The 23784-nt window shown below is 42.0% G+C and overlaps 1 protein-coding gene and 2 long non-coding RNA genes across 3 annotated transcripts in view; 2 read left to right on the top strand and 1 right to left on the bottom strand.

The window, feature by feature from the left end:
* Positions 1-954, top strand: part of rab30 (RAB30, member RAS oncogene family) — a gene marked incomplete at its 5' end in the record, with an annotated part of 2440 nt that extends 1486 nt beyond the window's left edge. Inside the window, one exon of the mRNA XM_024138791.2 lies at positions 617-954. Within this exon, the coding sequence (XP_023994559.2) occupies positions 617-870 (254 nt within the window). The remainder of the gene's footprint in view (positions 1-616) is intronic.
* A 1534-nt stretch (positions 955-2488) lies between these two features.
* On the top strand, positions 2489-2983 carry LOC139024503 (uncharacterized). Its single transcript, XR_011475826.1, has 2 exons — positions 2489-2649; positions 2845-2983. It is a non-coding gene; the product is annotated as an uncharacterized lncRNA (long non-coding RNA).
* Positions 2984-19669: 16686 nt separating this feature from the next.
* LOC139024502 (uncharacterized) lies at positions 19670-19905 on the bottom strand. Its single transcript, XR_011475825.1, has 3 exons — positions 19877-19905; positions 19766-19841; positions 19670-19707 (listed from the first exon to the last, which is right to left on the bottom strand). It is a non-coding gene; the product is annotated as an uncharacterized lncRNA (long non-coding RNA).
* Between the last annotated feature and the right edge of the window lie 3879 nt (positions 19906-23784).

Here is a 23784-nt window from a genome sequence, read left to right as displayed (position 1 = left end):
ACCGGCCGTGATCGGGAGTCCCATTGGACCCCGGGCTGTATCACAACCGGCCGTGATCGGGAGTCCCATTGGGCGGCGCACAATTTGTCCAGCGTCGTCCGGGTTAGTGGAGGGTTTAGCCAGGGATAGGCCGTGATTGTAAAATAAGAATTTGTTCTTAACTGACTTGCATAGTTAAATAAAGGTTAAATATATAAAAATTGAACGCTTTCCATCCTATCTGCTATTGAAAATATTTAGATTAGATAACTCCCTTTTTGGAACGTTGGTTTGTTATTTTTGGAGGGGCAAAGAACATAACTTGTGAAAAACGATCAACGGTGTCGTTGATGCTTAATGTCAGTGATGAGAGGTTAAAGTCACACTGTAAGAATCAGCCTAGACACTAGACACTATGGCTGACGGTTAAAGTCACACTNTAAGAATCAGCCTAGACACTAGACACTATGGCTGACGGTTAAAGTCACACTAAGAATCAGCCTAGACACTAGACACTGGCTGACGGTCAATATTAAAGGGAAACACGGCCATTCTCTTCCAGTCTATTTCATTCAATGTCATTGAAGTTTACAGTCAAACATATTTTCCCTTTTTTTTTTCTCTCTTCACCTCCCAGGCAATAAGATCGACCTAGCGGAGAAGAGGGAAGTCCTGAGGCAGAGAGCTGAAGAGTTTGCAAACTCCCAGAGCATGCTTTATCTGGAGACATCAGCTAAGGAGTCTGATAATGTGGAGAAGCTCTTTCTGGATCTGGCCTGCGAGCTGATCCGCGACGCCAAACAGAACACGCTGGACAACAATGACACGGCTAACGCTATGCCAGGAGAGGGGAAAGCCATCAGCTACCTAGGCTGCTGCAGCACTAACTAGTTCCGTTTCTAGAGCGCTGGGTCGTGTTCATTCCTGTTCATAAGGGCGCAACACCAACGGGGGAGGGGGTTCTTATTGGACAGATTTAGCTCAGTACCTTCCGCTTCCCCTCTGTTTTGGGACGTTTTCTTCCCGGGTTGAATGCCTATTGAACACGACCCCGAGCTGTACGATGGCCACGCAGCTGTGCTGAGTACACTACGACGTAGACCCTAACACGGTGGAATGGAGATGGACGGATGCCTCTGTCCTGTTTGTCCCAGTCCAGACTCCACGGTGCCACTCGTCAGTCGCTCTTTTGAGTCCCGCCTTTTTATCTTCAACAGACAGAACAAGATCTGTCCAATCACCTTGTTGTTGTTTTATCCTCATGGGAATAGAAATGTTCAGAGGATGTAATACAAGTTGCTGCCACTAGACGGGAGTACATGACTTTATATCCCTGGTGCAGCGGGATTGAGCATACTTTACTATAGGCCTTGTTGCAAGCTGATGTGATGTATTGGGAGTTTTTCAAAGGAAATCTGAGGGAGGTTCAAGGGGTTAAATGTATTCATACACCATTAATTCCTTCAATGGGGGGGGGGGGGTTGTGCCTCCTGTCCTGTGGGTTTGTGGGTAGATTAAATTGATAATCCGGGAGAAGTCACCAGCAGTGTTACCTGATTTTCAAAGCACCACAATTATTTCCTCACAAACAGGACATGTACAGCCCGATTCAAGTTTTTTTAATTTGTCAACAAATGATCTGAATAAGATTGAATAGATAAATGTGTGTGAATGGTAAACCACCCAACCAACCATTTATATTAAAAAATACAATTCAAACACTTTGGCATTTAAATTGACGCATGCTACATGAAATTGTTTGTTAGTTAGCTATTGTAGCCTACCTATACAATGCACAACTTTAATATATAGATATTATATACCCTTTCGATTTAGGCTTCCTCAGTTGACCTATTGGTTATTGAGTAATTGATTGGTGCCATTTTTTTTTTTACAGTATTGAAAGAAATGAAAAGCCCAATTTACCAGAAGTGATCAATATGGATTTTGCGTTTATTCGTCATCAGTACACTTCATGTCCGAGAGCTCGTAGTAAAAGTTCAAATTCCTTCTGGTAGCATACACCCAGTGCGGGTTTAACTCATTTAAAACCTTATCATTATTATAAAATTGATTGCACATGTAATTTTGTCTCTCGGCTCAATTTACTCAAGTGTCTATACTCACGTCTGATTGCAATGCAGTGTTGCATGGTAAAGAAAGCAGTCGGTATGTATCCCATGCTATTCTCTATATAGCCAATGCTCTACCTTTGACCAGAGCCCCTATGAACCCCTATGAACCCCTATGAACCCCTATGGGCCCATATGAACCCATATGAGCCCCTATGAACCCCTATGGGCCCATATGAACCCCTATGGACCCTGGTCAAAAGTAGTGCACTATATAGAGAATAGGGACGATGCTGAAGTATTGTTTTTGTCTGCTTTGTTCATGAATGATGTTGTTCATTTCAGATAATGTACCAGTGTTCATGAATGATGATGTTCATTTCAGATTTTAATGACCAGTGTTCATGAATGATGATGTTCATTCAGATAATGACCAGTGTTCATGAATGATGATGTTCATTTCAGAATAATGACCAGTGTTCATGAATGATGATGTTCATTTCAGATAATGGACCAGTGTTCATGAATGATGATGTTTCATTTCAGATAATGGACCAGTGTTCATGAATGATGATGTTCATTTCAGATAATGGACCAGGTTCAGAATGTGATGTTCATTTCAGATAATGGACCAGTGTTCATGAATGATGATTGTTCATTTCAGATAATGTACCAGTGTTCATGAATTGATATGTTCATTTCAGATAATTACCAATGTTCATGAATGATGTTGTTCATTTCAGATAATGACCAGTGTTCATGAATGAGGATGTTCATTTCAGATAATGACCAGTGTTCATGAATGATGTTGTTCATTTCAGATAATTGACCAGTGTTCATGAATGATGATGTTCATTTCAGATAATGGACCAGTGTTCATGAATGATGATGTTCATTTCAGATAATGGACCAGTGTTCATGAATGATGATGTTCATTTCAGATAATGTCCAGTGTTCATGAATGATGATGTTCATTTCAGATAATGGACCAGTGTTCATGAATGATGAGTTCATTCAGATAATGGACCAGTGTTCATGAATGATGATGTTCATTTCAGATAATGGACCAGTGTTCATGAATGATGTTGTTCATTTCAGATAATGGACCAGTGTTTATGAATGATGATGTTCATTTCAGATAATGTACCAGTGTTCATGAATGACGTTCATTTCAGATAATGGACAGTTTCATGAATGATGATTCATTTCAATAATGGACCAGTGTTCATGAATGATGATGTTCATTTCAGATAATGGACCAGTGTTCATGAATGATGTGACGTTCATTTCAAGATAATGGACCAGTGTTCATGAATGATGATGTTCATTTCAGATAATGGACCAGTGTTCATGAATTGATGATGTTCATTTCAGATAATGGACCAGTGTTCATGAATGATGATGTTCATTTCAGATAATGGACCAGTGTTCATGACTAAACGTAACAGTCCCCTTAATGTATTTGTCTGATTGTTTGCACATGTTATTACAACGGAACTGTGAATCTATATTTTTCGTTTAAAATAGATTCTCAACATTTTACCTGCTGCTACATTGTTTTCACACGTTCATGTTGTCTAATATGAAAATCAAACCTGTACTCAAGAATAAATTATATTTATTCTTAAGTTAAACGTAATTCTGTATCGCCAATTGTATTATTTTATTTGACGACTGCATTGTTACTTGATAATGCATTTAATAATGTACTCAGTTAATCCATAGCRTCTAGTTAGCTGCACGGAAAATATATTTCAACTTTTCAAGTGTTAAAACACTAGTTCACTTCAACATTAAGTTCAAAATGTATTTGTTTTCTTTGCGGTTGATTTTTTAAAAGGGTCAATCTGCTGTTTCTAAATACATTGTTAGATTTAAATGAGTGTCAACTGTTTCCAGACATCAAAATTACTCTAATATTAAGATGAGTCCATGACATCTCATGTGATCTATTGTGATTTTTAGAGTGACCAATCCCGTCATGTTAAACTATAACAGYAAATGTGAATTATTATGTGGATTATAATTAATTAACCTTTTTCGTTAGTACAACTTGAGTCTGAAATTTCAAAGTGGAAATGACAAACTTTAGAAGCATTTTAAATGCAAACACGTTTGCATTTCCTGCATCGCCAGGAAAATTCTCAGCAACAAAAGAGTGATCAAATTAAGAGACTACATCTGTAGTGGATTGCCCAATGCTTGCCATGATTTTGAAAGTGTCATGTATTCTATATTACCACATTTTTCTTTGAAAACAAAACATTTCCGATTTTTTTTGTTTTGTACACAGAATTATTTGTAGCCTGGGTTCCAGTCTGTTTGTGCTAACACGCCACTCCTTGTACTCTTTGTGGAATGTTGTAATGTTGGCATAAAACAAGTCTGGATTTCAGGATCATTTGTACTGTATTCCATATGCTTTTGGTGTTTTTTATCTTACAGCTCCTGCCATATATTTGAGTGTGTTGTAGCTCTATTTTATAGACCTGATTGCCATGATGTTGTTACACAGCATCATAATCTGCTGTATATTCATAGTGTAGTTTTAATATTTCTTGTTTATGTTGTACGCCTGTATTTTAACTTAGCACTTTGCCTTTATATTACTGGCAGTATATATATATATATATACTTTTTCTTTTTTTTCTCCTCCTGAACATTATTTGATAAAACTAATGTTAATCTAGCTGGTATTGTTGTCTTTTGACTGCTACAGTACTGAGTAACTTGGTCAAACGGTGTTTACCCATGTTTCATGTTCTCGTACCTTTTCTTCTATGGTCGAGAGACTCTAGAGGGAGAGAAACACAGTAAAATACTTCAATAGAAAACAGTTGAGAACAAGAGAAGCATCAGGATGTTGTTACATTTTTAATTTGGATATGACTTTTTCTTTTTATGTGTACAAAATAATACCTAAGGTTATCCTGTATTACATTAAATAATCACACTAAACATGACTCGTGTTTCTGACTCATCCATTATTGCAAATGGTGATTTTAATGATAATTAAAAAAGGAGTAGTTCACTATTTTACAACTTAATGTTAGATGGTTCTAGTCAATGGGGGCAGGAGAAACTGTAATTCAAGGTTCAGGTTTCTTTAAACAGACACTACAAACACCAGCTAACTTTAGCCACCGCTAGCTTAAACATCTATGGACGTGACGGGGGCATGTGAGCATGAAATATTAAATTMTATGAAAAARACAATTTTGACTGTTCATGACCATAAAAAAAAAAAATACTGTCCAGATCACCTGAAATCAACTCATATTAGGTTTGATTTTACTTGAAGGTGATTTGGCCTTTTACAAAAACCGTTGATTTCACATTTGCCGGGCCCCCCCCCCCCATCACTTACATAGTGTAACGGAATTTTCGTCCTCATCTGACGAGGAGTAGAAAGGTCGGACCAATGCACGCGTGGTAAGTGTCCATTATATTTAATAATACTGAACACGACACACAATAACAAAAATAACAACGTGAATAGATAGAAAACCGGAACAGTTCCGTGTGGAACACACAAACACGGAAGACAACCACCCACCAAACACAACAGAAAACATAGGCTCCCTAAATATGGTTCCCAATCAGAGACAACCACCCACCAAACACAAACAGAAAACAGGCTACCTAAATATGGTTCCCAATCAGAGACAACCACCCACCAAACACAACAGAAAACAGGGCTACCTAAATATGGTTCCAACTCAGAGACAACCACCACCAACACAACAGAAAACACGAAAACAGGCTACCTAAATATGTTCCCAATCAGAGACAACCACCCACAAAACACAACAGAAACAGGCTACCTAAATATGGTTCCCAATCAGAGACAATGACTAACACCTGCCTCTGATTGAGAACCATATCAGGCCAAACTGAAAGAAACCCACATAGAAACACAAAACATAGATAAACACCCAACTCACGCCCTGCCACACTAAAACAAAGAAAATACAAAAGAACTAAGGTCAGAACTGACACATAGATTTTTAGCTAGCGTTCTAAGTTAGCTGACGTTTGTAATTGTGCGGCCCAACGGCGAGGATGAGAAGCAGGTAAAGGGAATCAACCATTTAAATACAGACGGGAACAGGCATCTGGATAACACGACACGACAAACAATACTTCTACAGGGAACACAGAGGAGGAGACATACAGGGAATAACACAGAGGAGGAGACATACAGGGAACAACACAGAGGAGGAGACATACAGGGAACAACACAGAGGAACAGACATACAGGGAACAACACAGAGGAGGAGACATACAGGAACAACACAGAGGAGGAGCAACAGGGAACAACAAGGAACAGAAACAGGAACAACACAGAGAGGAGACATACAGGGAACAACCACAGGGAGGAGACATACAAGGGAACACACACAGAGGACAGACACACAGGGAACAACACAGAGGAGGAGACATACAGGAACAACACAGAGGAGAGAGACATACAGGGAACAACACAGAGGAACAGACATACAGGGAACAACACAGAGGAAACAGACATACAGGAATAACACAGAGGAACAGACATACAGGGAACAACACAGAGGAGGAGACAGGGAACAACACAGAGGAACAGACATACAGGAACAACCACAGACATACAGAGGACAAACACAGAGGAGGAGACATACAGGGAACAACACAGAGGAACAGACATACAGGGAACAACACAGAGGAGGAGACATACAGAGGAACAACACAGAGAGCAGACATACAGGAACAACACAGAGGAGGAGACATACAGGGACAACACAGAGGAGGAGACATACAGGGAACAACACAGAGGAGGGACATACAGGGAACAACACAGAGAGAGGAGACATACAGGGAACAACACAGAGGAGGAGACATACAGGGAACAACACAGAGGAGACATACGGGAACAACACAGACGATACAGGAACAACACAGAGGAGGAGACATACAGGGAACAACACAGGAGAGGAGACATACAGGGAACAACACAGAGGAGGAGACATACAGGGAACAACAACAGAGGAGGACATACAGGGGAACAACACAGAGGAGGAGACATACAGGGAACAACACAGAGAGGGAGACATACAGGGAACAACACAAGGAGGAGACATACAGGGAACAACACAGAGAACATACATATATATATATAATATATATATATATATATATACAGGGGCAATCAACAGTGAGGGAGTCCAGGTGAGTCCAATGAGCGCAGCTGCGTGTAATGAAGGTAAAGAGCACGTAATGAAGACAGTGCGCGTAATAGACAGGTAACAATGCGCGTAATGAAGTAACAGATGCGCGTAATGAAGGTAACAGATGCGCGTAATGAATAGAGTAAACAGATGCGCGTAATGAAGGTAACAGCTGCGCGCTAATGAAGGTAACATCTGCGCGTAATGAAGGTAACACATGCGCGTAATGAGTAACAGATGCGCGTAATGAAGGTGACAGATGCGCGTAATGAAGGTAACAGCTGCGTATAATGATGGGTAGCCTGGCGCCATCGAGCACCAGGGAAGGGGAGCAGGCTTGACAGTAATGGCTGTTTAAAGCAAACTCAACCAGAGATTACAGTTTCCCCTACAATGATGACATGGACATCAATTAAGGCAGCCCCCCTGCACCTCTCTGATTCAGGGGGTTGGGTTAAATGTGGAAGACACACCTCTCTGATTCAGAGGGGTTGGGTTAAATGCGGAAGACACACCTCTGATTCCGAAGGGGTTGGGTTAAATGTGGAAGACACCACCTCCTGATTCAGAGGGGTTGGGTTAAATGGGAAGAACATTTCGAGACTGTTGAATGCATTCAGTTGTACAACTGACTAGGTATCCCTTTCCTTGTATACGGTGCATTCGGAAAGTATTCAGACCCCTTGACTTTTTCCAAATTTTTACGTTACATCTTATTCCAAAATGGGATTATATCAATCTACACACAATACCCCATAATGACAATGCAAAAAACAGGTTTTGAAGTTTTAGCAAATGTATTAAAATAAAAACCTGAAATATTACATTTACATAACTATTCAGACCCGTTACTCAGTACTTTGTTGAAGCACCTTTGGCAGCGATTACATCATCGAATCTTCTTGGATATGACGCTACAAGCTTGGCACACCTGTATTTGGGGAGTTTTTCCCATTCTTCTCTGCAGATCTCTCAAGCTCTGTCAGGTTGGATGTGAGGGTTGCTGCACAGCTATTTTCAGATCTCTCCAGAGATGTTCGATCGGGTTCAAGTCCGGGCTGCTGGCTGGGCTACTCAAGGACAATTCAGAGACTTCGCCCGAAGCCACTCCTGCGTTGTTTGGCTGTGTGCTTGAGTCGTTGTCCTGTTGGAAGGTGAACCTCTTCGCCCCCAGTCTGAGGTCCTGAGCGATCTGGAGCGGGTTTTACACTTATTAGGATCTCTCAGTACTTTGCTCCATTCATCTTCCCCTCGATCTGACTAGTTTCCCAGTCCCTGTTGCTGAAAAACATCCTTACAGCATGATGCTCGCACCATCATGCTTCACCGTAGGGATGTTGCAGGTTTCTTCCAGACGTGATGCTTGGCATTCAGGCCAAAGAGTATAATCTTGGTTTCATCAGACCAGAGAATCTTGTTTCTTTTGGTTTGAGATCCTCTTAGGTGCCTTTTGGAAATTCTCCAAGCGGGCTGTCAGGTGCCTTTTACTGAGGAGTGGCTTCCGTCTGGCCACTCTACCTTGAAGGCCTGATTGGTGGAGTGCTGCAGAGTGGTTGTGCCTTCTGGATGTTCTCCCATCTCCAAAGAGGAACTCTGGAGCTCTGTCAGAGTGACCATCAGGTTCTTGGTCACCCCCTGACCAAGGCCTTCTGCCCCGATTGCTCAGTTTGCCGGGACGGCCAGCTCTAGGAAGAGTCTTTGTGGTTTCCAAACTTCTTCCATTTAAGAATGATGGAGGCCACTGTGTTCTTGGGGATCTTCAATGCTGCAGACATTTTTGGTTCCATTCACGCAGATCTGTGCCTCGACACAATCCTGTCTCGGAGCTCTAACAAACAATTCCTTCGACCTCATGTTTTGGTTTTTTGCTCTGACTGGCACTGTCAACTGGGGACCTTATATAGACAGATGTGAGCCTTTCCACATCATGTCCAATCAATTGAATTTACCACAGGTGGACTCTCAATCAAGTTGTAGAAACATCTCAAGGAGGATCAATGACGTCGGAAAGAAGGCCTGACATTTTACGTTTCCCAACCGATTTAGTTTTTTTGTTTGTTTATTTGCGTTATTTGTAACCTTATTCTTATACTTATTTTGTACATAATGTTGCAACTCGTCTCTTATGACCGAAAATAACTTCTAGACATCAGGACTCGCGATTTACTCACAGCGGAACGGCTACCGATCCTTCTTTCCTTTCACGACTCTGACGAGCCCGACGCAAATGATATACTGCTTTCCCGGGAACAGGCCCAGATTCCCCGTGATTTGCGTGAAGAGAAGGCGGAAAAAAGGGCCAGAGGGCGGGCTGCATTCTCGGAGAATCGTAGAACGATTTAATAAATAAACCTCAATTTCCTTCCATTCTGCTAGCAAACGTGCAATCTTTGGAGATAAAACCGATGACCTATGCGGAGAGATTAAACTACCAACGGGACATTCAAACTGTAATATCTTATGCTTCACGGAGTTGTGGCTGACTGACGACACTATCAACATAGCTGGCTGGTTATACGATGTATCGGCAGGATAAAGACAGCAGACAGTCTGGTAAGACAAGGGGCGGGTGGACTATGTATTTTTGTATGAATAAAGCGGGTGACCGATATCTAAGGAGCTATTGCTCGCTGAGGTAGAGTATCTCATGATAAGCTGTAGACCCTGGCTGTCACGCCCTGGCCTTAGTTATCTTTGTTCTCTTTATTATTTTGGTTAGGTCAGGGTGTGACGAGGGTGGTTTGTGTGTTTTTGTCTCGTCTAGGGTTTGTACTGTCTAGGGTTTTTTGTAGAATAATGGGGTTGTGTTCATTCTAGGTGTTTATGTAAGTCTATGGTTGGCTGAATGGTTCTCAATTAGAGGCAGGTTTTATCGTTTGTCTCTGATTGGGAACCATATTTAGGCAGCCATGTTCTTTGGGTATTTTGTGGGTGATTGTTTCCTGTGTCAGTGTTTGTGCCACACGGGACTGTTCGGTGTTGTTAACGTTATTGTTTTTGTTTTGTGTTCATGTTCAGTTTTCCCTGTTAAAACATGGACACCTACACGCTGCGTAGTGGTCCGATCCTTGCTACACCTCTTCAGAGGAAAGAGGGATGACAGCCGTTACAACCAAACTATCTACCGAGAGAGTTTTCATCTGTATTTTTATAGCTGTTTACATACCACCACAGTCAGAGGCTGGCACTAAGACTGCACTCAATGAGCTGTATTCCGCCATAAGCAWACAAGAAAACGCTCACCCAGAGGRYGCGCTCCTAGTAGCCGGGMACTTTAATGCAGGGAAACTCAAATCAGTTTTACCAAATTTCTATCAGCATGTTAAATGTGCAACCAGAGGGAAAAATACTCTAGACCACCTTTACTCCACACACAGAGACACGTACAAAGCTCTCCCTCGCCCTCCATTTGGCAAATCTGACCACAATTCTATCCTCCTGATTCCTGCTGACAAGCAAAAATTAAAGCAGGAAGCACCAGTGACTCGATCAATAAAAAGAGTGGTCAGATAAAGAAGATGCTCAATTACAGGACTGTTTTGCTATCACAGACTGGATTATGTTCTGGGATTCATCCCATGGCATTGAGGAGTACACCACATCAGTCATTGGCTTCATCAATAAGTGCATCGATGACGTCCCCATCTCAGTGACCGTACATACATACCCCAACCAGAAGCCATGGATTACAGGCAACATCCACACTGAGCTAAAAGGCTCAGAGCTGCCGCTTTCAAGGAGCAGGAAGCTTATAAGATCCAGCTATGCCCTCCGACGAACCATCAAAAAGGCAAAGCGTCGATACAGGACTGAGATCGAATCGTACTACACTGGCTCTGACGCTCGTCGGATGTGGCAGGGCTTGCAAACCATTACAGACTACAAAGGGAAGCACAGCCGAGAGCTGCCCAGTGACACGAGCCTACCAGACGAGCTAAACTAGGTCTATGCTCGCTTCGAGGCAAAAAACACTGAAACATGCATGAGAGCACCAGCAGTTCCGGAAGACTGTGTGATCACGCTCTCCGATCACCCTCTKTTATTCTTAAACTACATTGTCGGTTAGGGGTCGTAAGTAAGCATTTCACTCTAAGGTCTACACCTGTTGTATTCGGCGCATGTGACTAATACAATTTGATTTGATGATCAATGGAAACAGGACGCACATGAGCTCAATTTCGAGTCTCATAGCAAAGGGTCTGAATACTTATGTAACATAAGGAATTTCTATTAAAAAATATATTTACATTTGAAGAAAAAAATCAAAAAAACTGTTTTCGCTTTGTCATTATGTGGTATTGTGTGTAGATTGATGAGGGGAAAAAATATTTAACTAAATGTGGGAAAAGGGAAGGGGTCTGACTGCTTTCCGAATGCACTGGAGCGTTTGAGAACGTCATGCCTACCTAATGCACTGAGGGAAACCGAATGTTTTTATAATTTAAGACAATCATAAAGTGAAGTGTCAACTTGGGGTTTAATCATTAGTCCAGATAGTTGCAATTGCAACAAAACCGAGAGTTTCTATTGGAAACATTCAGGTAGGTCTCTCTCTGTTTCTTTCCGTTTAAGAAACGTTTTGCAACGGAATCTGCGTAATGAATATGCCCCAGGCGTCAACACACAGCAGCTCCATTTGCATCCATCTTTTCGCAACTCGTGATCAATGACTACATTGTAACTGAAAACCTTTACACCATATACCAACTGTTAGTTTGTCATCTTTGCCCAGTCTGTCCATAGATTAACTTGCATCATGGCACGAAGTCTTCTCACATGATAGCTTAATTGTTCATCAACTTGTGACTTGCATGCACTCTGATTTGCTGACAGGCAACTTGACTTCCTCTTAGTGAGACATCAACAAATCTTAACTAGGTTCCTCCTTCCTACTCACCGCTGCATCATGCGACTGCAGCCCACACAGATCACTTTAAATAGACTGTCCTTACAGGTTTTTCTMTAGTATAGTCCTGGCCACTGCAGATATGAGGTCTGGAGGATTCGTTTCGGTATCCAGACCGGCCATAACGTCCATCGTTCTCATTTTAACGCTCTATTGTTMTCATGTGTTGGCGCTCAAGTCGCAACTTTTGACGAGGCATGGCGGGGTTACAGATCTCKATGCTCAGGACACCGTCATCAACTATGAAACATGCTATTTTGACCAGAAGGTACGTTTCTTTTTGGTTTAATAATATAATAAAGTTATTGACGGCTGTCATTATGTCTGTCAACAATCACTGTCTAGACAAGGAACTAGACTAATCAGCTTTGTAGATTAGCAGGACATTCAAGCTATAGTCTCACCAACCACACACTGCATGATTAGGCTGTCTGACAGATATGTTAAAGAGCTTTAAAACTTTTAAAAASTTTGTGCTAATATAATAATAATAATGTTATAACYGTTGAGTTGATGCATTTATTTACCTGTGCACCAATTTGTGCACAGTTATGTATGTTTTTTTTGCAATGATTAGCCCAAACTAAAATGTCGTTCACTATTTTACAACTTAATTTTTTCACCCTGAAAATAGTCTATGGGCCAAGGAGGAACTGTAATCCATGGTTACGTTTTTTTCAAACAGCCATAACAAACTTCCGCTAACTTTAGCCACCACTAGCTACAAATCTATGGAAGTGATGGGGAAATGTGAGCATGAAATATAATCACATTTCATGACAAACATGATTTTGACTATATTAAAAAGATAATGCCCAAATCACTTGAAATCAAATAAAACATGTTTTTGTCACATGCTTCCGGAAACAACAGGTATAGACTAACGCCTCATGTCCACCAAATGTATCAAACTCTTTGCGTTCCGGCGGAAGTAATTCGTTTTCAAATGAGCAGTCCAACACTCTACTGTTGGCGGTGCGTTCTGTGTACCTCATGCGTTCAATATTTTCAACCCTTGCGTTGCTTTACCGTGCGGTGGTACAAACGGGAACAACAAATCAAATCAAATGTTATTGGTCACATAGACATGTTTAGCAGATGTTAATGCGGGTCTAGCGAAATGCTTGTGTTCCTAGGTCCAACAGTGCAGTAATATCTAACAATTCACAACAATACACACAAATCTAAAGTAAAATAATGGAGTTAAGAAATATATAAATATTAGGACCAGCAATGTCGGAGTGACATTGACTAAAATACAGTATAATAGAATACAGTATATGTAACAGTTTAACTTTAGTSCGTCCCCTCGCCCCGACCCGGGCGCGAACCAGGGACCCTCTGCACACATCAACAACAGTCACCCACGAAGCATCGTTACCCATCGCTCCACAAAYGCCACGGCCCTTGCAGAGCAAGGGGAACCACTACTTCAAGGTCTCAGAGCAAGTGACGTCACCGATTGAAAGGCTATTAGCGCGCACCACCGCTAACTAGCTAGCCATTTCACATCCGTTACATATATACATATGAAATGAGTAAAACAGTATGTAAACATTATTAAAGTGAGCGGTGTTCCATGTCTATGTACATAGGGCAGCAGCCTCTCATGTGCAGGGTTGAGTAACCGGGTGGTAGCCGTCTAGTAACACAGCAGTGGCGGATTTAGGCATAGGCGACATGGGCAGCAGCCCAGGGCGGTATCTTGTCGGGGGTGGCACGGGGGCGCCCGCACCCAAAATATTGGAACGGTGACATTTGCGCAATCGTTTTCTCCTCGCTCATTTGCATGTCACGTGACATCTTGAGCCAGATCCAACATGTGATCAAGCTGATGCCGTCTCCCAGAATGCACGTGGATGTTGCAGTCAGTCTTCTCAGAAAGACAGATAGAGGTCTCAGCAACTACAGGGCAACGGGCTTTATGACTGCACAAACGTCAGCCAAGGATATTTGCTAAAACACAAACGTCAGCCAAGGATATTTGCTAAAACACAAACGTCAGCCAAGGATAATTTGACTAAAAAACACAAACGTCAGCCAAGGATATTTGCTAAAACACAAAACGTCAGCCAAGGATATTTGCTAAACACAAAACGTCAGCCAAGGATATTTGCTGAAACACAAACGTCAGCCAAGGATATTTGCTGAAACACAAACGTCACAAGGATATTGTCTGAAACACAAACGTCAGCCAAGGATATTTGCTGAAACACAAACGTCAGCCAAGGATAATTTGCTGAAACACAAACGTCAGCCAAGGATATTTTGCTAAAACACAAACGTCAGCCAAGGATATTTGCTAAAACACAAACGTCAGCCAAGGATATTTGCTGAAACACAAACGTCAGCCAAGGATATTTGCTGAAACACAAACGTCAGCCAAGGATATTTGCTGAAACAACAAACGTCAGCCAAGGATATTTGCTGAAAACACAAACGTCAGCCAAGGATATTTGCTGAAACACAAAACGTCAGCCAAGGATATTTGCTAAACACAAACGTCAGCCAAGGATATTTGCTAAAACACAAACGTCAGCCAAGGATATTTGCTGAAACACAAACGTCAGCCAAGGATATTTGCTGAAACACAAACGTCAGCCAAGGATATTTGCTGAACACAAACGTCAGCAAGGATTATTTGCTGAAACACAAACGTCAGCCAAGGATATTTGCTAAAACACAAACGTCACCAAGGATATTTGCTGAAACACAAACGTCAGCCAAGGATATTTGCTGAAAAAACACAAACGTCAGCCAAGGATATTTGCTGAAACACAAACGTCAGCCAAGGATATTTGCTGAAACACAAACGTCAGCCAAGATATTTGCTGAAACACAAACGTCAGCAAGGATATTGCTGAAACAAACGTCACCAAGGATATTTGCTGAAACACAAACGTCAGCCAAGGATATTTGCTGAAACACAAAACGTCAGCCAAGGATATTTGCTGAAACACAAACGTCAGCCAAGGATATTTGCTAAAACACAAACGTCAGCCAAGGATATTTGCTAAAACACAAACGTCAGCCAAGGATATTTGCTAAACACAAACGTCAGACAAGATATTTCTGAAAACACAACGTCAGCCAAGGATATTTGCTAAAACACAAACGTCAGCCAAGGATATTTGCTGAAACACAAAACGTCAGCAAGGATATTTGCAAAACACAAACGTCAGCCAAGGAATATTTGCTGAAACACAAACGTCAGCCAAAGGATATTTGCTGAAACACAAACGTCAGCCAGGATTTGCTGAAACACAAACGTCAGCCAAGGATATTTGCTGAACAAACGTAACAAGAATAGCAAGAAATCAGCAAGGATATTTGCTAAAAACATAACGTCAGCCAAGGAATATGCACAAACGTCAGCCAAGGATATTTGCTAAAACACAAACGTCAGCCAAGGATATTTGCTAAAACACAAACGTCAGCCAAGGATATTTGCTAAAACACAAACGTCAGCCAAGGATATTTGCTAAAAACACAAACGTCAGCCAAGGATATTTGCTAAAACACAAACGTCAGCAAGGAATTTGCTAAAACACAAACTCAGCCAAGATATTTGCAAAGCACAAACGTCAGCCAAGGATATTTGCTAAACACAACGTCAGCCAAGGATATTTGCGAGGGTATGAATGTAGAGGCCGTTCTACAACACAAAAGCTTGAGGTCCACAAAGCGGCGCTTTTTCATACGAATCATTTGATGAGCCTTTGACTGATGCCCTGAAGAAGCTGGAGGCGACATTTCTCAACGTCGTTGTTGACGTTGCAACCTCAGACCTTCAGGAAAGATTTTCCACATTGGAACATGTGGGAGAGAACGTTGGAGTGCTGACAACCTGCCAAAGTCTCTCCAATGAGGAGCTGACAGAACAATGTGAGGCCCTTAGTATGACACTGCACTATAAAGACCACTCAGTCTTGGATGGCAGAACAATGGAGCCCTTACTATGACACTGCACTATAAAGACCACTCAGTCTTGGATGACAGAACAATGGAGGCCCTTACTATGACACTGCACTATAAAGAACACTCAGTCTTGGATGGCAGAGAGCTTGCACAGGAACTGAAGAACTTACCTGACTTGACATTGGAAGACCATGACTCTGCTTGAGCTGCTGATATTTATACACGTAAAAGGGAGCCTCAGAAATGTATCCAAATTTGTGGCTGCTCTCAGAATGTGTCCTCCTCTTCCAGTGACCTGTAGCCGAAGCAGAGAGGAGCTTTTAAAATGCTGAAGCTCATCAAATCCTACCTGAGGTCCACCATGTCACAGGAACGCCTTCGTGCCTTGCTGTCATCAGTATTAACCATGTAATTGCTGGGCAGATTTCTTATGATGATGTAATAGATGACTTTGCATCAAGGAAGGCAAGAAAGGTCAGGGTTAGATGGCAGTTGTGCAATTTAGTTTGTGTGTTTCCTGTTTGAAGACCAATACTGTAATAATCGGTTCTCTCTTTATAAGTGTGTTATTCTATTTGTGTATTTGTGGATATAGGATTTGTGCAATTTAGTTTATTTGTTTGCCCGAGGAGCCACTGAGTGACAGTGACTGACTAGCTTTGATGCACCTGTACTGACCTCACCTTCTGGATGGTAGTGGGGTGAACAGGCAGTGGCTCGGTGGATGATGTCCTTGATGATCTTTTGGCCTTCCTGTGACATCGTCGGTGGTGTAGATGTCCTATCCTACACACACACACACACACGCACGCACGCACGCACGCACGCACGCACGCACGCACGCACGCACGCACACACAACACACACACACACACACACAGTTCTACTAGCTATCTTTTTAGCTCGTTGAAAAGCGAAGCAAATGTGCGTGAAGTATGGAAAATATGGGCTAGACATCCAAACAGTGACATGCTTACTAACGGGTCCTTCCCAACAATGTAGAGAGAAAATAAATAGAAATAATATAAAAATAATAACAAGAGGAGCAGGCAGCGGTTCAGAGAATTTGACTGATAACCAAAAGGTCACTGGTTCGAATCCCAGAGCTGACTTGGTGAAAAAATGTGTAGTTGTGCCCTTGAGCAAGGCACTCGGTACTCATTGTGATTTTTATTTTACATTTTAGTCAACAGAACGACTTCGAGTACCGATAACTTGGCTATATACACGGGGTACCAGTACTGAGTCGATGAGGTAATTGAGGTAGATAGATATGTTCAGACATTTTGTTACGTTACAGCCTTATTCTAAAATTGATTAAATTGTTGTTTTTCCTCATCAATCTACACACAATACCCCACAATCCCGTGTGGCTCAGTTGGTAGAGCATGGCGCTTGCAACGCCAGGGTTGTGGGTTCATTCCCCACGGGGGGACCAGGATGAATATGTATGAACGTTCCAATTTGTAAGTCGCTCTGGATAAGAGCGTCTGCTAAATGACTTAAATGTAAATGTAAATAATGACAAAGCAAAAACAGGTTTTTAGAAATTTTAGCAAATGTATAAAACCTTTCAAACTGAAATATCACATAAGTATTCAGACCCTTTCCTCAGTACTTTGTTTTAGCACCTCTGGCAGAGATTACAACCTCAAGTTTTCTTGGGTAAGACGCTACAAGCTTGGCACACCTGTATTTGGGGAGCTTCTCCCATTCTTCTCTGCAGATTCTCCCAAGCTCTGTCAGGTTGGATGGGGAGCATCACTGCACAGCCATATTCAGGTCTCTCCAGAGATGTTAGATCGGGTTCAAGTCTGGACTCTGGCTGGGCCACTCAAGAACATTCAGAGACTTGTCCCGAAGCCACTCTTGCGCTGTCTTGGCTGTGTGCTTAGGATCGTTGTGCTGTTGGAAGGTGAACCTTCCCCCCAGTCTGAGGTCCTGAGAGTTCTGGAGCAGGTTTTCATCAAGGATCTCTCAGTACTTTGCTCCGTCCATCTTTCCCTCGATCCTGACTAGTCTCCCAGTCCCTGTCGCTGAAAAACATCCCCACAACATAATGCTGCCACCACCATGCTTCACCGTAGGGATGGTGGCAGGTTTCCTCATGACGTGACGCTTGGTCATTCAGGCCAAAGAGTTACAATCTTGGTTTCATCCAGACCAAAGAGAATCTTGGTTTCTCATGTCTGCAGATTCCTTTAGGGCCTTTTGGCAACTCCAAGAGTGTTGGTCATGTGCCTTTTACTGAGGAGTGTCTTTCCATCTGGCACTCTAGCATAAGGCCTGATTGGTGAGTGCTGCAGAAGATGGTGTCTTCTGTAATTTCCCCAACAGTTGAAAAAAAAAAAAAAAAAAAAAACTTCCCTGGAGGCTCTGTCAGAGTGACCATCAGGTTCTTGGTCACGATTGCTCAGTTTGGTGTTTCCGAACTTCTTCCATTTAAGAATGATGGAGGCCACTGTTTTCTTGGGGACCTTCAATGGTGCAGAAATGGTTGGTACCCWTCCCCAGATCTGTGCCTCGACATAATCCTGTCTCAGAGCTCTATGGACAATTCCTTCGACCTCATGGCTTGTTTTTTGCTCTGACATGCACTGTCAATGGTGGGACCTTATATAGACAGGTGTGTGCCTTTTCAAATCAGACCCAATCAATTGAATTTACCACAGGTGGACTCCAATCAAGTTGTAGAAACATCTCAAGGAWGATCAAGGGAAACAGGATGCACCTGAKCTCAATTTAGAGTCTCATAGSAAAGGGTCGGAATACTTATGTAAATGAGATATTTTTGCAAATACATTTGCAAACATTTCTAAAAACCTGTTTTCACTTTGTTATTAAGGGGTATTGTGTGTAGATTGATGAGGATTTTTTTAATTTTAAAAACATTTTAGAATAAGTCTGTAAAGTAACAAAATGTGGAAAAAGTCAAGGGGTCTGAATACTTTCCGAAGGCGCTGTATGGGTAMGGATAACGTAAATAGGCAACAGGATAGATAATAAACAGTAACATCAGTCAAAAGAGTTAGTGCAAAAAGGGTCAATGGAGATTGTCCGGGTAGCTATTGGTTAACTATTTAGCAGTCTTATGGCTTGGGGGGTAGAGGCTGTTCAGGGTCCTGTTGGTTCCAGACATGTTGCATTGGTACTGCTTGCCGTGTGGTAGCAGAGAGAACAGTCTATGACTTGGGTGCCTGGAGTCTTTGACCATTGTTAGGGCCTTCCTCTGACACCGCCTGGTATAGAGGTCCTGGATGGCAGGGAGCTCTGCCCCGGTGATGTACTCTCTGTAGGGCCTGCCAGATCTCTTACCTCCCTGTAGGCTGTCTCATCATTGTTGGTGATCTGGCTTAGGGCTGTGGCGGTCCAAAAATTTCATCAGCCTTGATTGTCAAGCAAATAACTGTCTGTCTCACTGTAATTTACCATTAATTAACACAACACAATTTAATTTCTCTCCTATGGATCATATTGCCACTGATGTGACATTTGGAACATCTACTGGGGTCTCTTTGGACATCTACTGGACCTTTTGGAACATCTACTGACCTTTGGAACATCTACTGACCTTTAGGAACATCTGCTGACTTTGGGACATCTGCTGACCTTTGGAACATCTGCTTGACTTTTGGCACATCTACCTGACACTCTTGGAACATCTATGACTTTGGACATCTACTGACCTTTGGAACATCTACTGACCTTTGGAACATCTGCTGACCTTTGGAACATCTACTGACCTTTGGAACATCTACTGACCTTTGGAACATTACTGACCTTGGAAATCTACTGACTTTTGGAACATCTACTGACCTTTGGAACATTTACTTGGACCTTTGGAACATCTATAATCGTAGACCTTGGAACATCTACTGACCTTTGAACATCTACTGACATTTGGAACATCTACTCTGCCCTGTGGAACATCTACTGACCTTTGAACATGTATTAAGTCTAATAATCCATTTAATATGCTAGACTTTCACAATAATCACATTTAATATGAGGCTAGCTTTCACAATAAATCCATTTAATATAGCCTAGACTTTCACAATAATCCATTTAATATAGCTAGACTTTCACAATAAATCCATTTAATATAGCCTAGCCTTTTCACCATAAATCCATTTAATATAGCTAGACTTTCACAATAAATCCATTTAATATAGGCCTAGAATTTCACAATAAATCATTATTTATTTTAGACAGGTCTAAAGAGATGAATGAAGAAAATGTAGCCTATTTCAGAAGAACAGAATAGCATACTCTGAGTTGCTTTTTGTCCTGACCTGGCTATGCATTTGGCTGTGGGCGACACTAGTTCATTTAGCAGATAAGATTTGCTTAGAATTCAACAGCATTATTTTATATATCTTACAGCATGAAGAGAACAATTGAACAAAGCTGAATAAAATAGAGAGGATATTTCTCCAAATGATTTGAGGGAGTGTTCTGTGTTGGGCGGTTAATAAGAATAGATTTCTGTTCCAAAAGTTTGGGTCACTTAGAAATGTCTTGTTTTTGAAAGAAAATGACATTTTTTGTCACATTAAAATAACATCAAATTGATCAAAATACAGTGTAGACATTGTTAATGTTGTAAATAACTATTGTAGCTGGAAACGGCTGATTTTTAATGGAATATCTACATAGGCGTACAGAGGCCCATTATCAGCAACCATACTCCTGTGTTCAATGGGATTGTGTTAGCTAATCCAAGTTGATCATTTTAAAAGGCTAATGATCATTAGAAAACCTTTTGCAATTATTTTAGCACGCTGAAAACTGTTGTCCTGATTAAAGAAGCTAATAGCCTTCTTTAGACTAGTTGAGTATTGGGCTCAGCATTTGTGGGTTCGATTACAGGCTCAAAACGGCCAGAAACAAATAATTTCTTCTGAATCTCGTTAGTCTATTCTTGTTCTGAGAAATTAAGGCTATTCATGCGAGAAATTGCCAAGAAACTGAAGATCTCGTACAATGCTGTGTACCACTCCCTTCACAAAACAGCGCAAACTGGCTATAGTTTGCGCTATAGAATAGAAAGAGGAGTGGGAGGCCCTGGTGCACAACTGAGCAAGAGGACAAGTACATTAGAGTGTCTAGTTTAAAAAGACGCTCACAAGTCCTCAACTGGCTTTATTAAATAGTACCCTTCAAAACACCAGTCTCAACGTCAACAGTGTAGATGCGACATGAAAGATGCTGGTTTCTAGGCAGAGATCACGTGTCAGTGTCTGTGTTCTTTTGCCCATCTTAATCTTTATTTTATGTCCAGTCTGAGTATGGCTTTTTTCTTTGCACCTCTGCAGAGTAGTACAGGAGGGGACTAAGCGCGCACCCGTGTTGAGGGTCAGCGTGACGGATGTGTTGTTGCCTTACCCTCACCAGTTGCAGAAGGAGGTGTTTAGTCCAGGGTCCTTAGCTTAATGATGAGCTTCGAGAGCACTATGGTGTTGAACGCAGAGCTGTAGTCAATTAACAGCATTCTCCACAGATGTTCTTTTGTCAGGTGGGAAAGGGCAGTGTGGAGTGCAATAGAGATTGCGTCATCTGTGGATCTGTTTGGGCAGTATGCAAATTGAAGTGGGTCCAGGATGTCTGTGATTATGGTGTTGACGTAAGCCATGACCAGCCTTTCAAAGCATTTCATGGCTACAGATGTGAGTGCTACAGGGCGATTTTCATTTAGACAGGTTACCATAGTGTTCTGGGCACAGGCACTCGTGTGTCTGCTTGAGACATGTTGAGACATGTTGGTATTACAGACTGTGTCAGGAGAAATGGAAAATGTCAGTAAAGACACTTGCCAGCTGTCAGCCCATGTTCTGAGTACGCATCGTGTAATCCAACTGTGGCCTTGTGAATGTTAACCTGTTTAAAGGTCTTACTCACATTGGCTACGGAGACGGTGATCACACAGTCATCCAGAACAGCTGGTGCTCTCATGCATGGTTCAGTGTGTCTAGTCTCAAAGCCGAGTATAGAAGGTATTTAGCTTGTCTGGTAGGCTCGCGTCACTGGATAGCTCCTAGCTGGGTTTCCCTATGTAATCCATGATAGTTTGCAAGCCATGCCACAACCGACAAGTGTCGAGCCGGTGTAGTAGGATTCAGCCTTGGTCTTGTATTGATGCTTTGCCTGTTGATTGTTGGTCGGAGGGAATAGCGGGATTTTTATAAGCTTCCGTATTAGAGTTCCGTCGTTGAAAGCGGCAGCTCTAGCCTTTAGCTCGATGCGGATGTTTCCTGTAATCCATGGTTTCTGGTTGGGGTATGTACGTACAGTCACTGTGGGGATGATGTCATCGATGCACTTATAATATAATAGCCGGTGATGTCGTGGTCCTCAATGCCATCGAATGAACCCGGGACATATTCAGTTTGTGCTAGCAAAAGTCCTGTAGCTTAGCATCCGCTCATGGACCACTTCGTATTGAGCGCGTAAGGTACTTCCTGTTTGAGTTTTACTTGTAAGCAGGAATCAGGAGGATAGAGTTATGGTCAGATTTGCCAAATGGAGGAGGGAGAGCTTTATATGAGTCTCTGGTGGAGTTGAGGTGATCTGGAGTTTGTTTCACCTGTACAGTCGTGGCCAAAAGTTCTGAGAATGACACAAATATTAATTTTCACAAAGTCTGCTGCCTCAGTTTGTATGATGGCAATTTGCATATACTCCAGAATGTTATGAAGAGTGATCAGATGAATTGCAATGAATTGCAATTAAGTCTCTTTGCCATGCAAAATGAACTGAATCCCCAAAAAACATTTCCACTGCATTTCAGCCCTGCCACAAAAGGACCCGCTGACATCATGTCAGTGATTCTCTCGTTAACACAGGTGTCAGTGTTGACGAGGACAAGGCTGGAGATACTCTGTCATGCTGATTGAGTTCGAATACACAGACTGGAAGCTTCAAAAGGAGGGTGGTGCTTGGAATAATTGTTCTTTCTCTGTCAACCATGGTAACCTGCAAGGAAACACGTGCCGTCATCATTGCTTTGCACAAAAGGGTTTCAGGCAGAGATATTGCTGCCAGTAAGATTGCACCTAAATCAACCATTTATCGGATCATCAAGAACTTCAAGGAGAGCGGTTCAATTGTTGTGAAGATGGCTTCAGGGCGCCCAAGAAAGTCCAGCAAGCGCCAGGACCGTCTCCTAAAATTGATTCGCATGCGGGATCGGAACACCAGTCACAGAGCTTGCTGACACGTATTTACATTGTAGAATAATAGTGAAGTCATCAAAACTATGAAATAACACGTATGGAATCATGTAGTAACCAAAAAAGTGTTAAACATATCAAAATATATTTTTTATTTTAGATTCTTCAAGGTAGCCACCCTTTGCCTTGATAACAGCTTTGCACACTATTGGCATTCTCTCCACCAGCTTCACCTGGAATGCTTTTCCAACAGTCTTGAAGGAGTTCCACATATGCTGAGCACTTGTTGGCTGCTTTTCTGTCACTCTGCGGTCAAACTCATCCCAAACCATCTCAATTGGGTTGAGGTCGGGTGACTGTGGAGGCCAGGTCATCTGATGCAGCACTCCATCACTCTCCTTCTTGGTCAAATAGCCCTTACACAGCCTGAGGTGTGTTGGGTCATTGTCCTGTTGAAAACAAATGATAGTCCCACTAAGTGCAAACCAGATGGGATGGCGTATCGCTGCAGAATGCTGTGGTAGCATTGCTGGTTA

The sequence above is a fragment of the Salvelinus sp. IW2-2015 genome, unplaced genomic scaffold (assembly GCF_002910315.2).
Source record: "Salvelinus sp. IW2-2015 unplaced genomic scaffold, ASM291031v2 Un_scaffold1587, whole genome shotgun sequence".
Classification (NCBI taxonomy): Eukaryota; Metazoa; Chordata; class Actinopteri; order Salmoniformes; family Salmonidae; genus Salvelinus; species Salvelinus sp. IW2-2015.
Note: the sequence above shows the minus strand (reverse complement) of the source record. Positions and strands in the feature narration are given on the sequence as shown.